The 23,794-nt window shown below is 52.4% G+C and overlaps 9 protein-coding genes across 9 annotated transcripts; 2 read left to right on the forward strand and 7 right to left on the reverse strand.

The window, feature by feature from the left end:
- Positions 1 to 30: 30 nt before the first annotated feature.
- Positions 31 to 2,056, reverse strand: BDW47DRAFT_79947 (Zn(II)2Cys6 transcription factor). Its single transcript, XM_024819883.1, has 4 exons — positions 1,953 to 2,056; positions 1,735 to 1,897; positions 1,133 to 1,671; positions 31 to 1,079 (listed from the first exon to the last, which is right to left on the reverse strand). Exons 1-4 carry the CDS (start codon positions 1,998 to 2,000, stop codon positions 123 to 125), a joined length of 1,707 nt encoding a protein of 568 aa, XP_024668267.1. The 5' UTR covers positions 2,001 to 2,056; the 3' UTR covers positions 31 to 122.
- Positions 2,057 to 3,247: 1,191 nt separating this feature from the next.
- BDW47DRAFT_129255 (uncharacterized protein) lies at positions 3,248 to 3,810 on the reverse strand (the record flags this gene model as incomplete). The annotated part of the gene is made up of 3 exons (XM_024816969.1): positions 3,248 to 3,539; positions 3,598 to 3,723; positions 3,806 to 3,810. 3 exons carry the CDS (start codon positions 3,808 to 3,810, stop codon positions 3,248 to 3,250), a joined length of 423 nt encoding a protein of 140 aa, XP_024668268.1.
- A 1,680-nt stretch (positions 3,811 to 5,490) lies between these two features.
- Positions 5,491 to 7,047, forward strand: BDW47DRAFT_120548 (MFS general substrate transporter; the record flags this gene model as incomplete). The annotated part of the gene is made up of 5 exons (XM_024815503.1): positions 5,491 to 5,598; positions 5,639 to 6,350; positions 6,397 to 6,480; positions 6,536 to 6,832; positions 6,944 to 7,047. 5 exons carry the CDS (start codon positions 5,491 to 5,493, stop codon positions 7,045 to 7,047), a joined length of 1,305 nt encoding a protein of 434 aa, XP_024668269.1.
- A 116-nt stretch (positions 7,048 to 7,163) lies between these two features.
- BDW47DRAFT_134463 (uncharacterized protein) lies at positions 7,164 to 8,300 on the reverse strand (the record flags this gene model as incomplete). Its single annotated transcript, XM_024818092.1, has 2 exons — positions 7,164 to 8,125; positions 8,180 to 8,300. 2 exons carry the CDS (start codon positions 8,298 to 8,300, stop codon positions 7,164 to 7,166), a joined length of 1,083 nt encoding a protein of 360 aa, XP_024668270.1.
- A 2,065-nt stretch (positions 8,301 to 10,365) lies between these two features.
- On the reverse strand, positions 10,366 to 11,294 carry BDW47DRAFT_134464 (alpha/beta hydrolase; the record flags this gene model as incomplete). Its single annotated transcript, XM_024818093.1, has 3 exons — positions 11,215 to 11,294; positions 10,544 to 11,167; positions 10,366 to 10,433 (listed from the first exon to the last, which is right to left on the reverse strand). The coding sequence occupies exons 1-3, from the start codon at positions 11,234 to 11,236 to the stop codon at positions 10,366 to 10,368; spliced, it is 714 nt and encodes a 237-aa protein (XP_024668271.1). The 5' UTR covers positions 11,237 to 11,294.
- Positions 11,295 to 13,853: 2,559 nt separating this feature from the next.
- On the reverse strand, positions 13,854 to 16,147 carry BDW47DRAFT_129257 (uncharacterized protein; the record flags this gene model as incomplete). Its single annotated transcript, XM_024816970.1, has 2 exons — positions 13,854 to 14,761; positions 14,815 to 16,147. The coding sequence occupies 2 exons, from the start codon at positions 16,145 to 16,147 to the stop codon at positions 13,854 to 13,856; spliced, it is 2,241 nt and encodes a 746-aa protein (XP_024668272.1).
- Positions 16,148 to 16,743: 596 nt separating this feature from the next.
- Positions 16,744 to 18,307, reverse strand: BDW47DRAFT_120551 (uncharacterized protein; the record flags this gene model as incomplete). Its single annotated transcript, XM_024815504.1, has 9 exons — positions 16,744 to 17,048; positions 17,106 to 17,210; positions 17,263 to 17,317; positions 17,379 to 17,723; positions 17,786 to 17,826; positions 17,888 to 17,914; positions 17,977 to 18,013; positions 18,066 to 18,085; positions 18,136 to 18,307. The coding sequence occupies 9 exons, from the start codon at positions 18,305 to 18,307 to the stop codon at positions 16,744 to 16,746; spliced, it is 1,107 nt and encodes a 368-aa protein (XP_024668273.1).
- A 1,912-nt stretch (positions 18,308 to 20,219) lies between these two features.
- Positions 20,220 to 20,959, forward strand: BDW47DRAFT_79973 (uncharacterized protein). The gene has a single exon (XM_024819884.1). The coding sequence runs from the start codon at positions 20,370 to 20,372 to the stop codon at positions 20,886 to 20,888; it is 519 nt and encodes a 172-aa protein (XP_024668274.1). The 5' UTR covers positions 20,220 to 20,369; the 3' UTR covers positions 20,889 to 20,959.
- Positions 20,960 to 21,030: 71 nt separating this feature from the next.
- On the reverse strand, positions 21,031 to 23,745 carry BDW47DRAFT_129259 (alkaline-phosphatase-like protein; the record flags this gene model as incomplete). The annotated part of the gene is made up of 2 exons (XM_024816971.1): positions 21,031 to 23,332; positions 23,414 to 23,745. 2 exons carry the CDS (start codon positions 23,743 to 23,745, stop codon positions 21,031 to 21,033), a joined length of 2,634 nt encoding a protein of 877 aa, XP_024668275.1.
- Between the last annotated feature and the right edge of the window lie 49 nt (positions 23,746 to 23,794).

Below are 23,794 nucleotides of genomic sequence, written 5' to 3' on the forward strand. Positions count from 1 at the left end.
ACACATCTTCTTGTATGTATATATATTCTAGCCACGAGTTAACTTAATCAAACATTAGAAGGAGCAAGGAACGGAATCAACTATATAAGATAGAAACAATGCAAGAAGATAGAGCAATGAATTCAGACCAACAAAATATCCGTCCCTAAATCTCTGATCACGTCTCGCCAATCCACCGCGGCGAGCCCCGGGTCCATCCCCTTCTCCGCGCGCAAAGCATCCCGTCTCTGCCATACCTCCTCGATGATCGACTTGACTGCAAGCCGGTTCCCTAGCCCGAAATGCGTCGACTGCTTCAGCCACAGGCGTGATGACTCCATATCCTCCGCTGTGTAGGCTTCTACCGCCGCGATGAATGCCGGCCATAACGAGAAATTCCCACGACTCTGCGCGGAAAAGGCGGCTATATTATCGAATGTCAGCGATACGTACACTGCGACGCGCTTGGGTGGCACATCCAGGAGGGCTCGGTATAGGTAGATGTAGGTTGCGAAGATGAACGCGTTGAGCTGGTATCGTGCTAGTTCCTGGATATTGGGTTTCGAGGTCTGTGGACTACCCTCGAGAACCCGTTCGATCTCGATGTCCCCGAGAGTATTATCGAGGGCTTCCGCCTGGAGAAGATCCAGACAGGCGAGTACTTGGGAGACGGTCCGGTCGGCAGTTAGGCACGTTCTGGCGGAGGCGTCTGATCGCATCTGTTGGCTGACGGTCGTGATAGTGGAAATGCACTCGAGAAGGAGTCGCTGGGCACCGATGGTGAATCCAAACTGAGGCGTTGAGGAGATGAGCGAGCCGCACGCTAGGTCCGAACTCATGGAGGGGGAGACGACCGGTCCAGCTTCCCTACGGGTCGCTACCGCTGTCGCTGCTGTTTCATCGCTGGGTGGTAGGAGTAGAGTGGTGCTCTGGCTATCTATCAGGCAGGTAGCCCCGATGATCTTCACAATTAGTAGACTCTGGGTGGAAAAACACGCAAACTCCGATTCTTTCCATGGCTCTTTGCCATTTGATTCGAGGAGAAAAGCCCATGCCCCTTGGAGATGATGCTTCCACTTGCTAGAATTGCCACTGTAGACCTCAGAGCACTTCAGCTTCGCTGTTATAAACGAGGGGTCAAGTAACTTCTTACCTCGGCCATCATCAGCGTCATAATGGCTGCCAGCGTGCTACCAGACTCCCTGCCAGACACTCGCAGAGAGTCATTCACGTATTTGATTGCCGTGTTGTAGTTTAATGTGGCCAGCCGCATCATCTTCTGCCTGTCGCTCCCCAGATGGGCAAAGTTAAATGCTGCATGGGCCAGAATCGCATGGTACAAAGCTTTCTCCCCGGACCCGGAGTACTGCAGTGAGACGGCAGGGTAGTGCCGTTTCCAAGGATTGCACGGATGCTCGAATGGCATCATGATGGATGCCACATAGTCGACATAGTGGTGAAAGAGGAGCTTCTCCTCGTCACTAGGCTGAGGCGTTTTGATACTATTGCACACCAGGGCCTGGTTCATATTGGACACTAGCGATCGTGAGGCCGCAGCAGGAAAGACAGAGAAGGGATTATGCTCTATCCCCAGAGGCCAGGGTGTCTCGCTCGCCCTGTCATCATCCAATTGTGCGATCAAGAGATCGACCACGTCAGAGTCGAGAGCGGCATAGTTTGCCCAGGTGAGCTCTAGATTTTATCAGCCCGTCAGTCGGCTCTTTTGGATAATCCGGCGGGCCAGCAGCTACATACCACCGTGCATATACCTCCGTCCGGTCGATCGGTAGGGCTTGTTGCCATTAATCCAGACAAGACGCGTACTGGAGCCATCGCATTCGAATCCCAGTCTCTTGCATGCCGAGCAAGGGGATCCCTCGTCGCACTTCACCTTCCGCTCACGACAGCGCCAGCAACCCTGCTCTGGGAATCAGGGCAGCTCCACAATGACCATCCCGGAGCATCACACTCACCGTAAATTCCCTCCGTCGCTTACGGATGCGCAAGACAGTGGTTTCCATGCTCAGCCGAATGCAAATAATGGAGATGAGGCATGCCTTCGCGAAGGAAGATGGAGACGTTACGTCCCCGCGGCAACAGTTGCAGTTAACGTGGTGTCCGAGACTCTTGGCATAAGCCAATGCATCTAAGCTAATAATACAGCACTGGTTATTGGTTATCATCTGGACGTGGTTAACTACCTAGGCATTTGCCTCCTCCAGCATTTCTAGATTCACTAATCCCTGTCTATATCGTTACCGGCGAGTTTACCCGGTGAATGATCTGCTTCTGTATTGAAAATAAATATATATATCTACTCCATAGGGAGTACAAAATATCACTTGAGTCTCAAATCAAATGGAATCCTACTACGCAGATATATAATATGTATAGCTCCGCAAAGCTCTCATTCTAGTAATATCTCTGGTCTGGATATCCGGAAGCTTGTATGAACATCTTTATGGAATCCCAAGACTGCTATGTCAAACCGTTGACCAACAATTGGTATAGGGCTCAGGCTGACTGATACACCCAACACACCCCGGCTCTGACTAACTGGCACTTGACACTGGCATCTTGGCTCTGGCTCTTGGAATTTACATAATACTCTAGGACAACTCTCTATAACTACCGATAGGCTTTTCTCTAGAGGCATTCGGCTTTCTCAGGGCGAGAATCAAACTCATGACCTCTCGGGCTCCGGGCTCATAACCTCTGAAGACCACTACGCCGAAACATTGACCTACGATTGGTATAGGGTTTTGCCTGACTGGTATACCCAGCATCGAAGACCCTATGTAGAGATTAAGCCTAATCTCCAAGCTTCCAGTTAAAAAGAAAGGATTCAATGAATGGTATGAATACCCAGCCCTGTCCCTAGTCCCTTCGATCAATCAGAATATCAAAATCACGATCCAGAAATAGGCTGTTATTGGAGCTCTTCATTGGCAGCATTGGATCCACGGACGAGATGTCATATCTCAGAAGGAACTACAGGGATTGGTCAACAAGATACAAGCCTTCAACAGAACAAAGAAGCTCACCTCAACAAGGACCTTTTGAATCTCGAGAAGCGCAACGTCCTTACCCAAGCATCTCCATTTGCCCGCCGAAAACCCCAGATCCCAGTGTCGATCCATCAACCGTAGTTGCGGCGGCGTGGACTCCAACCACCTTTCCGGCCGAAAAACATTGGCGTCCTCCCCAAATGCGTCTCGCGATCGCATTACCTCGCAGGCGCGGTAGGCTCTGCCCGTGCCTCCGGGAATCAATCGTCCGTCCGGGAGCGTTTCTCCTTCCGGAGGCACTTCTTTCTGGAGGTACCCGGTGGCAGGGGGTCTCGGTCGAAGACCTCTTCCCTAATACACGCATACAAGTAACTCAGGTGTTGAAGCTTTTCAGAGGACAAAATCTCCATTTCAGTATCAGATGGTGTTCCCGGGTTCTCGATTCCATGTTCACCAAATTCGGCCAAAATCCTGCGCAACACCTGCTGCTTCGAAATGATATAGAGTATGGTTGCTCGTAGTGCGGTCGCAGTGGTGTCCGCTCCCGCAAGGCTGCAAAGTACAATTTTCTTAGTCTCTGCATAACTCTTGTCGGTAGGTTTGGGCACACATTTGGAGCATCACTTCAGACTCAGCCTGGTCTTTGTCCAGACCATGGCGCTTGAAGGCCGCTAGCATATCGCCGTGGTCAGGTTGACCAGGCACAAACCGTTCCTCGACCGCCGAACGCGCGATCCTACTTTAGCGTTAGATATGTGTTGTCTGCATAGTATGGCCCAGGATGTAGAGGGATGTAGAGTGGGTCTGCCATAACTTACCCCATGATCTTACCTATTCCGATTTTGTCGCTTTAGGAAGGCGCCAGGAGCTTGTTGATCCGGCTGATTTCAATCAACTTGACAAGCGACGGGACCACCGCAGTCAAGCACATCACTGGAAATAGGGACGCCACGTTCGAGATAAAGTCATATACATCCTCATCCACTTCGAGGTAGCACGCTGGCTGGCCAAAAGCAATATCAGTGATCACATCAAATGTGAAGTGACTCGAAGCGCGGGCGAAATTCAAGGGACGGTATGCCCCCGAGGGAGAAGAGAGATATTTGTGTTCTATAAGCTGCTGCAGCCTTCGCACATGGTGGTCAATGGACGATTCGAGATGGAGTTTCTCCTTCCCGGAGTACTGCAGATGCATGGACGTTGCATTAGCAAGACCTCAGGGCCGGGACTTCGTGTATATGTACTTACCCCAGCTGCCACCTGCGGTACTATCCCCTCCACCCCCCCCTCCCTGATTTCTATGAGACCACAGCACACACACCCCAACATGATTTTGCAGAATTACCTAGCCCGTCTATGAAGAATGATTTTAGCACATGTAACCTCATGAAACTGGGGGTTTTTTTGGTTCGCACGCAGGTAAATTGGAAGGCAGTGCAAAGGACTCACCGAGACATATTGAGACTCGGCTGGCGCGCCTGACAGGAATGCCTCCTTGTATGATTCATCTCCTGGTGTGAAAATCGGAATAGGTGATGGATCATCGTGCACAAACATCAGCTGGTCTAAAGAGCTGAACGGAACCTTGTCAGATGAGCATCCTAGATGGATTGAGGACTTTCCTGAAAAGGAAACCATAACGTACGAGAATTATTCAAATGAACTCTTCAGCATGACAAGAAAGATTGCCGGAATCAGCAATAAACCCGGTCAATCTTAAAGAAACAATGGTATTCTTTTGGGTACGCCGAATTGTAGAGGTTGGCTGGTGTGATGCGTATCAGCACCTCAAAAAACACCCAGCTGATGCGAGTGCCAGCGGACGTGTTAGTTCATGTCTGACAAGCGCATAGCTTCAGTTGCCAAAGAGGCCTTGACAATCCGATGAAGCTCCGGTGACTCGGTTCAGGTAGGGAATATCAATAGTAAGTAGTCTGTTCACTGTTACGATATACATCAAGCACTCGGACGGCCAATTTGGCCACATATATGATCGCTTAGTCACGTGCTTGTTGGACTCTTCCACAATGTACCACTTTTCAAGGATCTTGATATTTTGATATAGGGCCAAATTGATCATCGCTATCTGACTAGCTTGTACAATTGCAATATAGTCTAACAGCAAGCGAGCGGGTAATAATACAACTGTAATACTGCAACATCTGGGTTCATAACTGTGGGCCGCAAAGCTGAGAGTGGGAACGCCGAGCATTAGCCTGTGGGTTAGCGCCCGTTAGCACTCCCTGGCCCATCTCGGTATTAGTTGCATCTCGGTATGGGTTGCATCTCGGTATGGGTTGCATCTCGGCATGAGTTGCGTTCTCTTTATGGCTGAGGGGGAAGCACTCGGTGCGCCCTACCGACAATCCGGATCAACCATGTGTCAAATTTCATAGGTCATTGGGGGGAGACCTGGTAATCGCTCTCTTGAAATGGAAAATGTGCAGATTTTGCTACTCACATCACCTCAATAGCAGATAGATTGCGAACATATCGTTCAAGGATGGGCCTATCGACGACGGATAACACGAATGATGGAATTTCATCGGATCCAGAGAAGCAGGGCATGAGCGCTCGGCAAATATCGTTGGATCCTTCTCAATGGCGCAGTGTAAGTCAGGACCACCGAGAACAATCATCCAACAAGTCAGCTTAATGGGAGTAAACAGCGAAAAAAGATATTTGTGGTAGCCACGGGCCTTGTCATGTTATTCAACAGCGTATTCGACTCGACAATTCCCAGCGGCGGAATTCGCTTCATCGCGAACGGTCTGCATGTCCATAACGAAACGCAATTGGTACTGCCCACGTCTGTGTATCTTCTCGGATACGTGACCGGCCCGCTTGCGTTTGGTCCTTTGAGCGAGATATATGGCCGACGCATTGTGCTGGTAGGAAGCTATGTCCTGTTTACCATCTTCACGTTAGCATGCGCCGTTTCCCCCAATTGGCCGGCCTTGATCATCTTTCGAACACTCTGTGGAATATGTGCATCCAGCCCCGTTGCAGTGACTGGAGGTCTTTTTGCCGACGTTTATCGCTCCCCTCTAGCTCGTGGGCGGACGATGGCGCTGGCAATGGCAGTGACGACTGCAGGGCCGCAATTTGCTCCATTGGTAGCCGGGTTTGTCGGACCGGTTGGATGGAGGTGGATCTTCTGGATATCACTTATTGTTGCCGGTATCACTCTGATCCCTGTTTTGCTCCTTCCAGAGACTTTTCAACCGGTCCTTGAGCAGAAGGCGGGGGAGCGGGCAAACGACATGGTCACCAAGGCACTGACTCGACCGCTTTACATGCTATTCTGCGAGCCCATCATTTCATTCACCTGTCTCTACCTCTCATATGCTAGTGCGATTTTCTGTGAGTGTCCTATCCCAGAGACAAGGATAGCACTAAATGATCAAAGTCATGTATTTCGAGGCATATCCCTTGATATTTCAAGGAGTATATGGAATGAGCAATGGAATTGCTGGCCTTGCATTTATTCCGAGTAAGATCAATAGACTCCGGCCACCAAGATTGTCCGTCGTGCTAACCAATTCCAGTCGCCGTTGGAGCTTGCGTCGGGATGGCCCTTTTCTTATGGTACGACTCTATTCTTCGCAGCGCAAAATTGCGCAAGGCTCGCTGGTCCACAATAGAAGAGTACCAAAGATTACCTCTGGCATGTGCTGGGGGACCGCTGTATGTCTTGGCCTTATTCTGGCTGGGGTGGACTGCCTCAGCGGATATTCACTGGATTGTGCCCATGCTCGCGGGCATACCGTTTGGGATGGCATTCTTTCTCATCTTCGTGGCTCTCATCAATTATTTGGTTGACGCCTATCACGAATATGCTGCCAGTGCAATGGCAGCAGCTAGCTGTTGTCGCAGTGTTTTCGGAGCAATACTTCCACTTGCGTCCACTCCCATGTTTCGCCACCTTGGAATCGCGTGGGGGTGTAGTCTTCTAGGCTTCTTGAGCCTACTGATGACTTTGATCCCATTTGTTTTCATCCGGTACGGGGACCGAATTCGAGCAAGAAGCAAATTCCGGCAGGGACTAGGACAAGAATAAAGTTCATGACTGGTTATCTTCAAAAAAGACTGTATCTTAAAACATGGAGAATATATAAAGCAGCGTCATAACAGGTATCTCTTGGGAGTGAACATAAAACAAACAAAATTATTCGATCAATAATCGAGCGAATTATATATCTGGAGGGGCACTTTCAGTTGCAACGATCTAGAGCCGCCAAGCGCAAGCCCAATTCGCAAGAAGTACTCCCTCGCCACATAACAATGATAGAAGGTTGGGATGACGAGTAAATCCCGAGGTATCGAGATGGGTGCGACGATACTCGCGTAATGGGACTCCTGACCTTCCCTGTCCCGTGGCAACCAGTTCAGACATACTTTATTCCTCCACAGGCATACGATAGTTCGAAATGTTTGCCCGTCTATTTCGCGCTGCAAATTGGTCTCGGTAGGCAACTCAACCATAGGAAAGGCAGTGTAATACGTCACAGCCTCGAGGACGATTCGAACTTGGCAATCCTGTGGCATTTTGGCCTTGGTGTCAAAGCTGTCAAATCTGAGTTGCAGCGGCATGGCAGAGACCGTCAGTCTTTCGTCCCGGCTGTTCACGGGGAGATACAAGGCGTTAAGCTCATGCGTATTCAACGTAACGCGACCCATTTTCGCTGTCCACAGTGCGGTTCGAAGAATAGTTGTATCGGATAGTTGGATATCACGATCCTCATTCCAAAGGCGAGGTGGTTTTTCGGGATATTCGGGTAGTATCTGAATGCGCTCCTTGGCATGTAGCACTCCGCCATCCGCAAGGTTGACCCGTGCGTAGATGTAGTAGACAATTCCACACATCTTTGGACAGAATTTGTCGGTTCTGTACTCAATACTCGGTGGAAGCTGAAAGTGGCCGTACTGAAGCTCGTGCGATGATTTATGTTCCCTGGAGCATGTATCAAATGGTAGATTACTGGGCAGGATAAAAGAGAAAGTGAAAGTCCGACGACCTCCACACGGTCCCTGTGTTTCCATACTGTCGTGTTGGCTCATCTGGAGAAACGTGCAATCCACATTACTGCCGCTGTTCGGGAATGGCATCATTCTGGTTACGCTCGTCCTTGCTTTCCCTGGATCTGTTGTGAGATTCTACCTTCCCAAATTCATCGTGGGGACAGTCAAACCAATGAGTGATATAGCTATGCCGGAGAGTTGACAGGAGGTTGTTTGGTGCAGCACAACCTCTCCTGTGACAGTATCGCCTGTCGTAAAGACTGCACGCTTTGGGTTCAAGCAGATCTCCATTTCGGCAAATACTGAGGATGGTAGCTTTTGGGTCAAACAAATTGTACATTCGTAACGTTGCCCTTTCACGACGGATGTAGGTGATAATGACATATATAGCCACATCGCACAACCCCTGACCCCATGACGTCGAGTATGCCGTCTCTGCGCATTATGCTAGTTTTTCATCTACCCCTATGCAAAGCTTGCTGATGGACCTCACCTACTTCACATTTCCTGGGCAACAACAAAATGAAAAATGGAAGGGCAACGCGAAGTAGGACCAGAAAAGACCTAGAGCAATGGCCGAAAAAGGCCGATCAATGCAGCGCTTCGGTATCAGTTGCCAAGGTCCTTTCACTCGCAAATGCTCGGGTCGACGCAGTTTTACAGAGTAATTTACAGTAACATACACCAGGCACAACTCTAGGAGTGTTACATCTCTTCAGGACGCTAAATCAAACCCTGGAGACGCCTTACCCTAGCGCTGAAGACGAGATATGCAAGTATGGGATTCGGTTGCGGCGATTTTGTCAACATAATGGAGCGTTATGTTTCTAACAGTGTACGTTCCGAGCCCTATCGCATAGCAATGTATGTAGGAAGTCCACGATGTCCATTGCAGGACAACACTCCCTCATACTCAACGACTTATCAAGACCGCAGTTTGTCGATATCGCTCTTCTATCAAGTTGCCCCCGCCTACTATAATCTCGGTAAACGGTACGTATGACCAAAATCGTTCACTTCCATCAACTTATACTGATCTGCTAAATCTACAACCTCATGCAGCTGCCTTGACCTAGCCGGAGAACTATTGTCATATTTTCACGGTCAGATTTGCGAACAATTATCTCAACGGGACTCCGCAATACCTACAAGCACAAAGGCTAGGGTGTAATAAAATTTTTGACCCGAACTCCTCGCTGAAGCAAGAGGAGCCTTTCCATTCTACGACACCGAATGCGTTCACATTGGACCCAGAGGCTGCGGGCTTACCGTGGCCCACGGGGTTCGGATGCATTCGCCAGAGCAAATTCTGGAAAAGTGGTTTGAGTATCTCGACCGAGCTTTTAGAGCATTTTGCTCAGGATGAATTGGCCAGCCAAGCAGTCAAGGCGACCGGAAAGTCCCTAGGCAGGATTGCCGCCCGTGAACTCCTTACCGTTGAGGAAGACCGTTTCACCAAGTTTGCGACGTATCTGTTCCCAGAAGCCGACGAAGAGAGAATGAGACTTTTGGCCGCGACCATCGTGTATATCGTCGTCTTTGATGGTATGGAACTCCGCATCCCTTTCTTGGTGTGGATGCTGATACAGGATCGCAGATGCATGGGAAATGGTCGAGGGGAACACGGTGAGCATGCAAGTTTCAGACCTCCTTAAAGGCAGTTTCTCCTAATCAGTCCGTAGGTGAAATACGTTCGAGATGATTTCTTGAAACGGCTCCAGAGTCGTAAGGGGCAGAGTCAGTGCTGTGACAGTGAGCTTCAAGCCCTGATCTCGTCCACGATTGATGGATTTCACGAACATGATACTCAGAACGGTGATGGAGGTCAAGAAGTTATCGATCGTCTAGTTGACTTATGCAAGCATGTCCCTCCTGATCATCAATTTGGCACCCTGGGAGAATATCTGACGTACCGCCGCATCGATGCAGGTGTCCCGTGAGTCAGAATATTGCCCATTCATATGTAATCAAAAGCTGACCGGCAACAGATACATTCTGGCTTGTGTTCAGTTCTCAATCGCCTCCAGCGTCATAATTGAAAGTTTAAGATTGGAAAAATTTCTCCGGCTCATCAGTGACCATGTATCTCTCGTGAATGACCTTGCTTCTTATGACAAGGAGAAGAAAGCATACGATCGTGGTAGAACCTACCACCTGATCAATGCAGCGGTGGTGGTTCAAAGGCTGTTCTCCCTGTCAACTACCCACTCGGCTAAAGCCCTTGCCTACGCCATGCAACTAGAATTTGAGGTGGAAATCGACCAGGAGCTTTCACGGATGCGAGCTGCAACTTCCTTAACCGCAGAGGAATGGAAGTTTGTGGGTTCTGTTTTGACGATGACTGCGGGGAACGTTTTTACTCCATTGTCTCGCCTTGGTACGGTGGGAAGCGTTCACGAATTGTGGATTGACTGCGAAATGTTTCTATTCGGATATGTATTTAGAAGGTCATAGTGATGTTTTATCTAGGTTGACTCTGATGAAATGAGCAACTGAGGCCAATTCTCGCCTGCCACTTGGCATTACATGCCCACCTGGATGATGAACAACCAACGGGGCTATCCCTTCCTCCTCTCCCTGACATCTTTCTACTAGCTTCATTGACGCGCTTTCCTCGACCACCGTATCCGCCGAGCCTAAGATATGTAGCATTGGGGTACAGATCTGCGGGTGGTAAAACGGACAATAAGCCTGATGTGTCGCGGAATATCCAGAAATGCTAATTACAAACTTGAGCGGGGGGTGGCTGAGTGTAGAGAATGCCGCGGGATATGCAAACCCGCCCTCCATTTTCGAGACTGGAAAAGCATCCCTCCGATTTTCTTCAAGAAGGGATGCAACCATTGCGGCTATAGCTGCCCCCTGACTGAAACCGATGGCACCGTCGAAAGGTCCGGCGTCTTTTATCACCGCTGCGAGGGTCTCTAGTCCCGTTTCCAGTCCAGGGTAGACGCCGTCAATGTACTCAGACTGCCACCAAGCCCACTGGCCATGCTGATCTCGGAGTTTCGAAGATGGCCCCGAAGGCTCCAGAGCAAAAGGAGCAGTAGGGTAGTAGAATTCCACACTCCCTGGCTGTAGGGGGGCAAGGACTTGCCGGATGAGCTTTTGCATAGCCTGAGATTTGGCACGCAAGAGTTCTCCCGACTGTCGGGATCCTACACCCGTGAGCACATGGTCATACATGCCAGTCGCAGAAACATACCGTGAACCATTAAGAGTTTCATTGTCAGACTTTGTTCGGGGTCTTGCTTATGGCTTATGGGTACTAGGGTTGCGGCCGAGTATCCGGGGTCGGATTACCAAAAATGACAAGGACAAGGTGAAAAGCGATGGGGCTGATACAAGAGCCGTAGCACACCCGAAGTATTATACCCCAGGAAGGCGGGTCGAGCATCTTATTCAAAGCACGTAATTAGCCAACTGTGGGGAATGTCTTGCCTTGCCGAATATCTTTGGCAACTGTTCCCGACGCCGCACTAGTAAGGGAGTAGTATCTTGCAAATTCATTACCGGACGATGGCCATACATATCTTCCGCGGTACTAGTGTAGACGAGTAACTAAGACAGCTTACTACTACCAGTCGATGACCTGGCAATATTTCTCTTTTTTTTTTTTTTTTTTTTTCACGCGATCAGGTGTGTAACAGTTTGAAGGACCGTTATAAAGGCCAGCTTCAGGTAACATCTTTATCAGGATCCTGATACTGCACTGCGATGTCGGCGACGAGAGGTACAAGGGTCAGAAGCCATGTAAAAAGTAAATAAGCCCGTAGACTTCTGTAAATCCCTAGGCCTTTCTGCTCGACAACTGTCCCTCGACTCTAGTATGGCGCGTCAGGAGATCATCGCATTACTGATTCTCCTTCTGACATTTGGACCTGCTGTCCTCCTATGTCTTGTGGGTATTCTTCCGTTTGTAATCAATGCCATTATCAATGTGTTCTTCAGTCCACTTTCTGAATTCCATGGGCCCAAACTGGCGGCCGCAACATCCTGGTGGTCAGCATACCAGCAGGCCATCCAAGGGAGATCGATGCAGACGAAAAGTATGGTACGTAACATCAATGTCCGGCTTCCAGTGCGGAAGAACAACACTTGGATAGGAGATATTGTCAGAATAGGTCCGAATAGAGTATGTTGCTCTGCTCTGCCCAATTGAACCTTGCCCTCTGGTTTCACAGCCGTACAGTTTCACTTCAACCACCCGTCTATGTACGCTTTGCTAGGCGGAGATGGGGTCACTGTGACATTCGTGAGATATGAGGACAGCAAGCGGAGGAAAGACATCCTCCATACTTTCTTCGCCAAGGGCTCAGTCTACAACGTCCAGTGGTTAATACAGGATAATGTAAGTGTGCAAGCTTGGTCCAGCCTTTCTGGTTTTAACTCTTTTGGCAGATAGAACAGTCCTGCAGTCATCATTGCCGGCATCATGAATCCCCGCACATCGTCTAACCTGACGCTGGGGTTCCGTTGCCTAAGATTAGAGACCATTGCGGAGACATGCTTTGGAAAGTCGGCATCGTGCTTCGAGCATGAGGGTTTCTCTAGTCCGATTCTCGAGGCGATGGAATCAATCGTCACCTGGTTCATGGTGTTCAAGCATTTTGCAATCTTCCGGAGGGTGGTTCTCACCATCCCGGAGTGGGTTGGGCTGGCGTTATTTCCCAAAGCTCTCGCATTCGCACAGATGAGAAAGGTAAGACCGTCACATAATTCCAGGATAGAGTTACCCACTCTAAGTGCGTGTAGATGTTGTCGGATCAAATCGATGAGATTTCCAACAACATGGATAAACCGGATACTTCTCCCTATCCCATCATATATCGTGCCCTGCTTGGACCTGTAAAGCCTCGCGATGCTTACGTTCCTTCGCGGGCCAGTCTTCTCGAGGAGGCTGTGGCACTGGTTATAGAGGGAACAGATACAACTGGCGCAACGCTTACAATCGGGACATATCAGATTCTTCGCAACCCGAAGGTCTACGCAAAGATCAAGGCAGAAATATTGGAGGCTTGGCCGAAACTTGACCAACGGCCGAAGGCTAGTGAATTGGAGAAACTCCCTTACTTGGTATGAGATTTTTGACAGAGGAAGGTGGCGTGGTACACTGATCTAGGCATCGCAGACGACAATGGTAAAAGAATGGTAGACGATCGTCAGTATGGGAGTCTTGTTCCCCATGCAGCATGAAGAAGCTTTCTCGGACGCCGGCGTCTGCAATCCTGAGCGGTGGTTGGGCTTCAATGCCAAGAGCCTGGATAGATACTTTTTGCCAGTCTCGAAGGGACCAAGAAGCTGCCTGGGGATGACATATGCACAATTTCTTGACAAGTGTGAATGAGCTAATGTATTCTGTTAGTCTGGCTTGGTGTGAACTGTATCTGACTATCAACCTCTTTCGCCGGTTTGACCTTTCTATTGACGAGACAGACCACGCTTCAGCATATGGTTTTCGTATGAGGCCTAACTAATACACCTACCAGGGATGCAGACTTCGACTGGGTGGATGTCGGGCTGGCACTGTTCAAAGGACACTTCCGGTGCTACTGTACCCCAATAACCTCGTTAATGATCTAGAGAGAATAAAAGACATCTTCATGGAAAGATGGCAATCCTAAAGCGGTCTTACTCGCCGCGGAATTCATCGACCAGACTCTCCAAGTCATGCTTGCCTCGACTAGAAAAATTCCGGTATGTCAAGTTTTCCTCAATGAAATCCCTAGGCATGCGTTAATACTAGATCTGTATTACAACATCGCTGCGCTGAAACCCTGTCCAGACATGAGTCCAGCCAGGACGCGGTATCTGACTGTCCAGGAGGGCTTTCTCGATCTTCATCTAAAGTCTAGCCGGTCGAGTGGTGAACATCTTCCCGCCATGCGCCGACAATGACCCTTTCTCGACCTTCCCTGTAGGCGTCCTCTTCAGTTCATCCATGATTTCAATCACCGTCGGTACCTGGGATCGAGCCATGCCCTTTCGTGACCAATTCCATAACGCCTCCTCGTCCACCCTGCTACCCGGGAGCAGTGTAACCACCACTTTCAACTCATCCTCCGTCCCGGGACCCAGCCTCCCGGGGACTGCCAATGCAGCGGCCATCATGACGTCTGGATGCTGAAGGAACTCCTCCTCCACCTCGGCCGCACTGATGTTCTCCCCCTGTCTCCGGATAACGTCCTTCATGCGACCGAGAAAGTACACATTCCCATGTTCGTCCGTCTTCGCAATGTCTCCGGTGTGGAACCACATTTTGGAATAGGCCCGCGCCGTGGTTTTTGGGTCGTTAAAGTATCCGTGAAAGAAGGCATTGGGGTTCTCACTTCGCAGCAGCAGCTGGCCAGCAGTGTTGGGTGGCAGCGGCTCGTCTTCCCTGTCTGCGATCCGCAGCTGATACCCCGACCTCAGAGTCCCACAGGACCCCGGGACCCGCCTGCCCTGTTGTACGATGGGAATGCTCGCTTCAACGCTGCCGTACAGTGTATGTAATGAATGACCGAAGCGACGCTCATATTGTTCTGCGAACGCTGGGATGGGTACCCCCCAGGCCAGCCGCACGCGGTGTTCACGGTCTCGAGGGCTCGGTGGTTCCTTATAGATCAAGGCGAGTGTCGCGCCCATAAAGTCGTAAACTGTGGCCTTGGTCTCTCGGATCTCGTCCCAAAAACGACTTGCGGTAAATCTGGGGGAAAGCGCCGCAGTGGCGCCGAGGAGAATTGCCGGAATGACGGTCAGCGCGGTAGCGTCTGCGTGAAACAAGGGAACGGACAGTAGAGCACATCGTCTGCCCGCAGATTACAGCCTTCGATCAAGAGCCTCGCTTGGGTGATGAAGTACTCGTGTGACAGGATACACAGCTTCGATTTGCCGGTTGTCCCGCTAGTGTAGAGAAACGCAGACGTCGAGGCTGGAGTCGCCGCGAACGCTTCTTGGGCGACGGGGCCGGAGTCGTAGAGTTGTGGCAAGCTCTGTGGATCTGCGCCGCCTCGGATCCATATATCTTTGTCAGGGAATGCTCCTGTCGCGCGGAGTAACTCGAGAAACGGCTCGTCCACAATGGCCACCGTTGCGTCTGCCGCCACTACTGCATTCTTCAATGTCAAGGACCGCCAATCGGTGTTCACTGGGACCCATACGGCCCCCAGATAATTTGCAGCCATCCATGTATGGACCATCTCAAGGCTATTCTCCATCATAACAAGTACTCGACTGCCTGGCCGCACACCGATACGTTGAAACCCGCTGGCAAGCGCAGTGACGCTCCGCTCAAAACTCCGGAAAGAGACGTCCTGCCCCTGGCAGCGAACGAATACCTTTTCGGTGTGATTTTCGGCGGCTTTCTTCAGGGCGGTATTGATATCGCGCACGGGCTGGCTGCCATGTTTCCTCCGAGCGAAATCCCTAAACGCGTTGGCCGCCTCGATTCGAGCAAAGCAATAACTAGCCGCATTCACCTCCTCATGCAGCGCCACTTCCATATTCGGAAAAACCGCTCTTTCGATGGACATCTTGAGGCTGGCCGCCGCAGTCCGCGGCAGCTCGGACAATTCCACGGCCAGCTGCTCCGCGCGGGCCTTCGGATTATCCGCAATCTCGCTGAGCAGTCCGTGGGCCGAAGCCTCTTCAGCTCCAATAGTCCGACCCCGGATGAGCAGCTCCTTCGCTTTGAGCAAGCCGACCATCTGAGGCAAACGGAGCGAAATACCCCCAGTCACCGCATGACCCAGGGTGACTTCGGGAAATCGGAACTTGGCATTCCGGCCGCCGACGACAAAATCGGCGGCCAGCGCAAACTCCGCCCCTCCGCCCACAGCGTACCCCTGTACAGCGGCGACTATGAGTGCTGGGGCTGAAGCAGTGAGCCGGGTGATGGTCTGGAGCTGGTCGAATGCCACCCGAAGCTCCTCGGCGGATCCGGACCGCGGCGCCAGGGTCTCCTTGAGATCCTCGCCAGCACAAAATGCGCGATCGCCTGCACCTTCTATGATAAGGACGTGGGCACCGCCATGAATTCGCAGGGCATCGGTAAGATCATGCAGAAGCTCTGCATTGATTGCATTCAGGCTACCGGGTCGATTAAGTGTGATTTTGGTCACCTTGGGCGTGGGATGGGATACAATCACAGTGGACATGGTGGGCGAAGCGAAGCTCTAGAAGAGGGGCGATGGAGAAGTTAAGACAAGTGACACCGGCCCAGGACGGTCGAATATATACCCCTAGCCATCGTCGGATGCTACGTGCCCGTAATGCGCGGGGAAATGCAGGGCAACTCATAGCGAGCAAAGAGCACTGATACGGTACTAGCTTACTTACACGCCCGCGGGTGTGCTATTATCTAGATCACGACCAACTACATAGATAATAAACATATATCCATCTTTTTTGCTTACTGGCAGGGTCCTTGTACATAATACCGCTGCAAGATTCAAGTAGGGCCTCGCAAAGCACGTGCCGAGCTACCAATACTAGAGGTCTATGTTCGATTTGCCCAATGTATCTTCCACCCCTTTGAAGCATCCTTTCTGAGGTTTCTGGCGCATTTGCTCTGTTCCCTGGGCCGCGGACTTGATCAAGTACCTTGATTATACGGGGACAGGTATATGGGCTACGATGACTGACTGAGAACAATGTAAGGCATTAAACTGTGTGCAATTGATCCACCCATTGTTCAACCCATGTACGATTGAAAATGCTTCCTCATCAATAGTGACGGCTTTCGATGGTTTAGTTAGACCCGTTCTCCATGGCCATACTTAGCGAAGCCCGCTCCATGCGCCCGATCATCTTCCAGATCACGATCGCTCACCTCCATGCGGATGTCTGTCTTCATTACAATGCCATCCTCACTCCCAAACCGTCCGGACTCATCGAGTCGCTGGTGCCGGCCGTTTTTATTCAACGTGCTTAGCCGGTTCCCGTAGCTCTGTCCGGGTGTCTGCATGTTGCTTCCATATTTGTGGGTGGTTCCCCACACCCGCCCGAAGAAATGTTTCATCGCGACGGAGAGCGCCGGCGCAGATCCGCAGAAGATTGCTATCGTTGTCAGTTATGCCCTGGCAGCGGTGGATCGAGACGGCGGGGATAACTTACCAACGAAGACCTCTACCTCGCACCAGTTCAGCGAGTCCGCCAGCTGGTAGTATTGGTCTTTGGTGGCCGCGAGCCGCTTGACGAAATCATATCGCACGCAGCTGGCTGTTTCTCAATGAGCAAGAACCCCGGTGCCCGGGAAACCGGGGGAACGCACCAGCGATTGACAGAATACCCAGCCCAAAAACACCGAATAAAGCTCCCTTCTTCCGCTGCAGGAGGTTAGCATTGGGGTCTTGTTGACTGCCCGGGAAACGGGTGGGGAGTACCGACCGTGGAGAGTTGGATGCCCCACAGCATCGGAATGGGGGTGAGAAAGATGAGGATATCAGAGACAATGTTTAGGGCTCCGTTGGCTTCGTAGAAGATCTGCTGCTGCTCGGGGCTGATGCAATGCCCGGGCTTCTTCCCTGTGGGGTCCCAGAACTTGGACGGCGGAATGCACGACAGTACCGTCACGAAAACACTAGAAACCGTGAGCCCGATGGTGAAGAACATCGAAAAGTATACCGCCCATTTCATCAACTTGCGGTGGTCCAGTCGGAGGTAGAACCAGAGCAGGGACATTTTGACGAATCCCATCCCGATGATATAGAGAAGACGGGTGGCGTAGATGGCCTTGCGGGGATTTGTTAGTGGAGAAACCGGCGGCTCGGTGGAAGGCGGGGACGGCGTCTTACTTTCATCATGGGTATCATGCCCTCGGGGGGGATATCGTTCACTAGCTCGAAATCTCAGTTTCGGTTCATATGGGGGTCGGAAGACAAGGGAGGGGCGCGTACTGTGTCGACCAAGACCATAATATGCGCCTACAGAAGATCATGTTAGTAACTTTTCATTGCACCCTATCCTCCAAGGGGTCGCAACTTACCGATCATAGTCGCGATTGTCAACCCGAAGGTGAGAAGCTGCGATTTTGTCAGTGAAGGATATAGATCAACCAAGGCCGACCACCCGTACCGTCCCAATGATCATGAAAACTAAACGTCGTTAGCAAAGCCACTCTACCAGCGTCGTCATGGGTGCCTACCATCGTCGGTTCCTAGGGCGCGGAGCATCACCACGCGCACCCACACTCGCACAAGCATGACAATAGATATGAAGACCATGAAACTGATGCCCACCCCAAAAGTCGAGGCCTGCCGGGTCCCGTCTACCAGGCCCGGCTTGGGCGGGGTTTGCGTCTGTCGAGGAACTGCCATCCTGTGTGGGGAGGTCTGGTCGGAAAGGGGCCAGGGCAGGCTGGTGGCGATCGGGACGTTGCTCAGGTCCCAGGCAGGGACAAGGGTCAGTCGGGTGAAGAAGTCGAAGCAAGAAAATACAAAGAAGAAACCAGATGCACGAATATCAACATAAGTAGTAGACAAAGCACAGGGTAAAGCTTAGGTCCCTCGACCCCTGTCGATTTCTTCTAAATCCTGATTGAGAATCATGTCTCCATGGAAGATAACGACCCCCTTCGTCTAGCCTAGGACAACACTTGTTCTCTGCAGAGGAATGAATTCGCCCTATGATATTTCTATTCTGAGTCGAGCAGCGGGGCCAAACGAGCTTGGAGACTTAAACGGGTGCAGAGCACAGGACGCCTTGGAAAGCGTCGGGCTGATCATCAAGCGTGCCCACCATCCGCACTCTGTCCCCAACATTTCGGCCAGTAATTATCAAACCATCGGGTCATGATAGGCACGGACATACTGTTCCTGGAAGGATGGTGGAGACGGTGCCCTAGCTCACGGCCCGGACGGGACGCGATGGTGGCGTTAGCTAGGCGTCCTACTAGCTGTCATCCCGGGAACGACGACGGTCGCGGTCGTGGGAAGTTGGATAGGTCTGTTGATCGGACGAGTTACGGCTGATAGAGTACGAGTCACTAGTCGCATCGGCGCTGGTGGTGATTATAGCCCCCCTTCGAGGTGCCTTTAGGTTTCTATACTTGGTCTGGCCCCCCGGTAGCATCGTCACTAAACGGCGCTACTTGGTTCCGCGGCCTAGGCATGCAGGGTACGCATGTAGGTGTCAATTTCCCACACCCCCTAGCTGGGAAATGGATGAACATCTCTGTCATGGCCTGGACGAGGTTGCAACGGTATTTGCACATATTCTCGCGACCGTGGGGCCGCAGCTGGGGGGCCGAAACAAGGGGGACTCGGTTGGGGTTCACTTGGGGGCCCTCCCTACTACCGCTGCCGATCGATCCATAGTCGAGCATTGACAGCTTGGCTTGGTAGAACTGAATGAGGACCAACTGAGCTCGAACGACGGGGTACTTGATCCTGGCGGGCCGCTTTTATTGTCTGGGACCAATCACCTCGTGGAAGGACCGATGAAAACGGTCAAGAGTATTGAGTAGTTCAATGATTTTGGATACCATGGAAAAGGTGTGAGTAGGTGCAAATCTATTAAAAGTCAAAAAACAATAGTCAGTCGACCCATCGGGCGATAGCTTGTCTCACAATTCAACAGATTGAACTGTGATGTACGATGGATAGATGGATCTCAAGACAGTATGGCATGAGCCGCAGTGTACAATATCCAAGGTCATCCGATGCTTTGAGTCGGGTGAGAAAACGCGACCTCGATAGAGACAGCGTGGGAATCCGTCAATCCATAATATGTGCCGGAACTATGTAGATCAGTTACCATTCTTGCTTGCCCCAATGGACACACATACTTCGTCTAGCGAAAGCGTTGGGCTAGTGCTAGAAAATTCTTCAATGCTAACGCGCAGTCGAACGTGAATAGACGGAAGAGCTGGCTATTTGAGGTAGAAATCTTTTCGCAATGCACCCTGTTACTGGGAAAAAGGGCAAACGGAAATTTCGGAAGAGCGACGATATTGATGGATGTTGAAGGTATAAAAAGGTTGTGAATAGTTGAAAGATGGCAAATGCATGGAGTTTACTATGTGGAACAACACCAGAAGTCGGCTGACATGCCCGCTGGTTGTATTGTCTCACGCTTGGAGGTTCCACTATAGCTTTTACTAGATATCATATTGGTCATATATAGGACTAATTATATACATGACACAGCTACTCAACCATCAAAAATGTGTTCCAAAATCATAATTTGCTGGATATAAGACGATATCGGGAGTTCAATAAGATGTTTAGTGCGATGTCTCAGCGTGCATGCTTTCATCAATATCAGGGATCAGAGATAAGTATGAGTTATTAAAATCTAAATCGATTGCATCAGTAAAATTTCAGTTGACAAAGACTATCCTTGAATCGCCAGTACGATCACTCAAAATTAAGTTGGCCGATGCGTGACCAAGACTGTACTATAGAATTACATGCGTTGGATGGTCATCAGGGGAACATTGTCGAAAGAGGAGCCACAGCAAGTAGTCAAATGGGAAGTATATTAACAGCAGAAAATATATATAGTCTATATTACAGTTGGCCGACAGCAGAACGGGTAAAAACCAGAGTCCACTCGAAGCTCTGGCGCAGGTCCACTCCGACGCAGGGTTCCTCGCTCGCGGGCAGTCGCCCTCAACGGACCGCACCCCGGCCTCGGAGTATTCTCGCTCGGAGGAACAGACATCGGCGGGTCACGAGCGGTGACGGTATGATACGTTGTCTCAAGGCCGTGCCCACGTGCTGGACCGCCCCGGGCTTCCGACCGGAGACCGATGGGCCATGGACGCGAAGGCTCGAACGCGCCAGTGGGGAACCCTCAGATGCAACGATCGGGGTAGAAAGAAGGGCGTCGCCGGGTATCGTCGCGCGCGCAACAGGGTGCCATTCCATTAGAAAACAGGGGAAAGAAGCAAAATAAAGATATAAAGAGAAGAAAAGGGAAAAAAAGGAGAGAGAAAAAAGAGGAAAAAGGAAAAGGGAAAGAAGAAAAGGAAAAAGGAGGAATGCACAATCGTGACTCGTCAGGTACGATCGCCGGCCCCGGCGTGACCCGGGACGACTCATGGTTCCTTGGGGTTCGCCTCGTCGTAGTTCCAGCGACGGCGGTTGTCCCGGATCCACCACTCGGCGATGTGGGCGCCCTCGGCAACCCAGTCGGCGGCGACATCGCCGTGCTTGCTCCGAACGACGGCGATCAGCGAGAGGACGTCGAAGTCCTTGATGGCGTTCAACTCCAGGGGGTCAGTGCCGAAATCGCTGAAGCGCCACTTGGCGTCCTGGACGAGGGGCACGACGAGGTGGTAGGTCCGGAGTGGGGACCGGACGGAGAGCCAAGTGCCGCCCTGGTTCAGGGTGGTGAACTGCCACTGCTGAGTGCGGCCGACCTCGGGGGCCTGCTTGCGGAGCATGGACTGCCCCTCATACAAGGGGAGGAGGTCGCCGACAACGTGGGCGGCGCGGTCGTTCAGGGATCCGGTTTCGAGGAGCATATCCAGAATGGTGGGCAAAATCTGGTTGGATAGGACCGGGTCTTCGACCTCGACCTGCGGCAGCTTCGGGTGGGACAAGACCATGGGCACGTGCTCGTTGGCGATGTGCGGGCTGGCGTTGGGGGTGACACCGCCATCATTGGGCAGCGACACGCCATGGTCACCCACAAAGATGAAAAGCGTCTCGTCGGCGACGTTGGCCTCCTCGAGCAGTCCGATGAGGTCAGTGATCCAGCCGTCCTGGTAGGCCAGGGTGTTCAGGTAGCGGTTGATGTTGTTGTTGAGCGGGAACCAGGTGTTGCCGAGGAGCTCCTCGTAGTTCCAGCCCGGGACGGTCCAGGGCAGGTGGGTGGCGCCGGTGAGGTGGCCGAGGAAGAGGCGCTTGTGGTTAGCCTCGGCATCCTGGATGGCGGCGCGGACGTAGTTCTTCAGAGTCTTGTCCATGTAGCCGCGGTAGGGGACGTCCTCCGAGTCATTCGGGGCGAACTCGCCGCCGGCAGCCTTGATGGTTTCCTTGGTCATCATCTGCTGGAAGCCGAGGGCGGGGAAGAGCTGCGAGGCGTAGTCGTAGCCGCCGTTGACCGACATCATCCACAGGGTCTCCCACGGCCACTGGCGGAAGTCGGGCGAAGCGGCGGTGATGTTGGGCTGCTGGTTGAGCAGGGCCAGCACGTGGGGCAGACAGGGCTGGTAGAAGTCGTACAGCCACTCGCGGTTCATGGCGATGGTCAGGGCGGTCAGGCCGCACATGGTGCTGGTGAGACTCTTGAGGGTGAAGGTGCCGGTGGTGTGGGCGTTGCGCAGGGTGATGCCACCGCGCGGCGCGGGGCGGTTCGCGGACGTGCCGAAGCCGGTGTCGATCCCCGTCAGGCGCTCGGCGGTCGGGGTGAGGGAAGCGAGGCGGTTCATGATCGCCTCGGGGACCTCCCCGGGGGCGTAGGACTCCCGGACGCGATCCATGATGCGCGAGTCGGCCCGCAGGGGGAAGACGTCGTGGCGGTTGCTCTCCAGCTTCATGAGGATGACGTGCTTGATCTTGAGCTCGCCGCGGCGGATGACGTCGCGCAGCGGCTCCAGGATATCGTTGTCCAAGTTGGAGGCCCGCAGCGGATCCTTGGCCGGGTTGTAATGCAGGGACGGGCGATCCTTGGGGAGGCGCTCGCCCGCATCGTTGACGGTGAAGGTGTACCAGTCCCCGAAGCCGCGCAGCGGTTGCTCCGGGAGCCAGTCAAAGGTCGGAGGGACGTCCAGCGCGGTGTGGTTACCCAGCCAGCTGTACTCGCCCGGCAGGTAGGTCAGACCCTCGAAGATGGGGTGCGACCGGGCGGGCACGAAGGGGGCGGCGGGCAGGGGGTCGGAGAGATACTCGTAGGCCCGATCGGTCGGGCGGATGATCCGGACGACGAGCACGGCCAGGGTGACCAGAATGACGGCCAGCCGGGTCGCGATGGACCAGCCGGGGCGCGTGGTCTCGGGCTGGGCGGCGGTCTCCCGCGGCGGGGTGGGCAGCAAGACGGACTCGTTGTCGCTCCGGTCGCTCTTGTCATCCTCGTAGTCGTTCATGGCGATCTGCTCGTAGATGGCCGGGTCCGGCAAGGGTTCCTTCTTGCGGCGGCAGTGGCGGACCACACCGGCAACGGAGGACATCCAGATCAGGGCGAAGGCGCCGACGCGATCGTGCACGCGGGCGGCCAGGAAATAGGCGGTGACGACCATGACCACGCCCACGACAATGGACAGGACGATGTTCCAGATGACGAACTCGGGGGTAATCATGTCTCCGAAGAATCCGGCCACTGGGCCCCAGTGGATCTCCCTCCGTTGGTAGAGGTAAAGGGCGGTGTTGGCAGCGGTGAGGGGGAGGAGGTAGAGACTGGACGAGACAACGTTATGGTTAGCCGGGAGGGGGGGCGTCCCTTTTCTTCGTGGTCGATCCCAGCGGGTGGTGCCTTACCTGAAAGCCGTGATAAACAGGGCCGCGACGATGCGGATGGTCCGCCATGAGAACTTGGCGGTCAGTCCGCGGGAGAACAGGATCAGGGCGAACTCGGGGAGAAAGAAGGTGGGGCCGTAGGCGAGGAATTTGTGGAAGTCCAGGTAGTAGCTGAGGGCGTAGACGTGGAGGACTTTGGAGAGGGCGAGGGAGAAGAAGATGAGAGAAAAGAGAAACTGGCGCGAGGCCTCCCAACCACTGTCAAAATAGAGATGCGGGGCCTTGATGGCGGACCAGAGGCCCTGACAACAGTTGGTACACCACATCCCGAACATCCTGCCGCAGTTACTCATGATGGCATTGGAGTTCGGATGGGGGAAGAAGGACACGAAAGAAAGGGGG

The sequence above is a fragment of the Aspergillus candidus genome, assembly GCF_002847045.1.
Source record: "Aspergillus candidus strain CBS 102.13 unplaced genomic scaffold BDW47scaffold_67, whole genome shotgun sequence".
Classification (NCBI taxonomy): domain Eukaryota; kingdom Fungi; phylum Ascomycota; class Eurotiomycetes; order Eurotiales; family Aspergillaceae; genus Aspergillus; species Aspergillus candidus.

Excerpts from the sequence above, each read along its gene's own strand:
- BDW47DRAFT_79947 (XM_024819883.1), bottom strand. The coding sequence starts at position 2,000 with ATGGAAACCACTGTCTTGCGCATCCGTAAGCGACGGAGGGAATTTACG. Across the intron at positions 1,898-1,952 it reads AGCGACGGAGGGAATTTACG|GGTTGCTGGCGCTGTCGTGA; the intron begins GTGAGTGTGATG and ends TTCCCAGAGCAG. Across the intron at positions 1,672-1,734 it reads ACGGAGGTATATGCACGGTG|AGCTCACCTGGGCAAACTAT; the intron begins GTATGTAGCTGC and ends GATAAAATCTAG.
- BDW47DRAFT_79973 (XM_024819884.1), top strand. The coding sequence starts at position 20,370 with ATGCGTGACCAAGACTGTACTATAGAATTACATGCGTTGGATGGTCAT.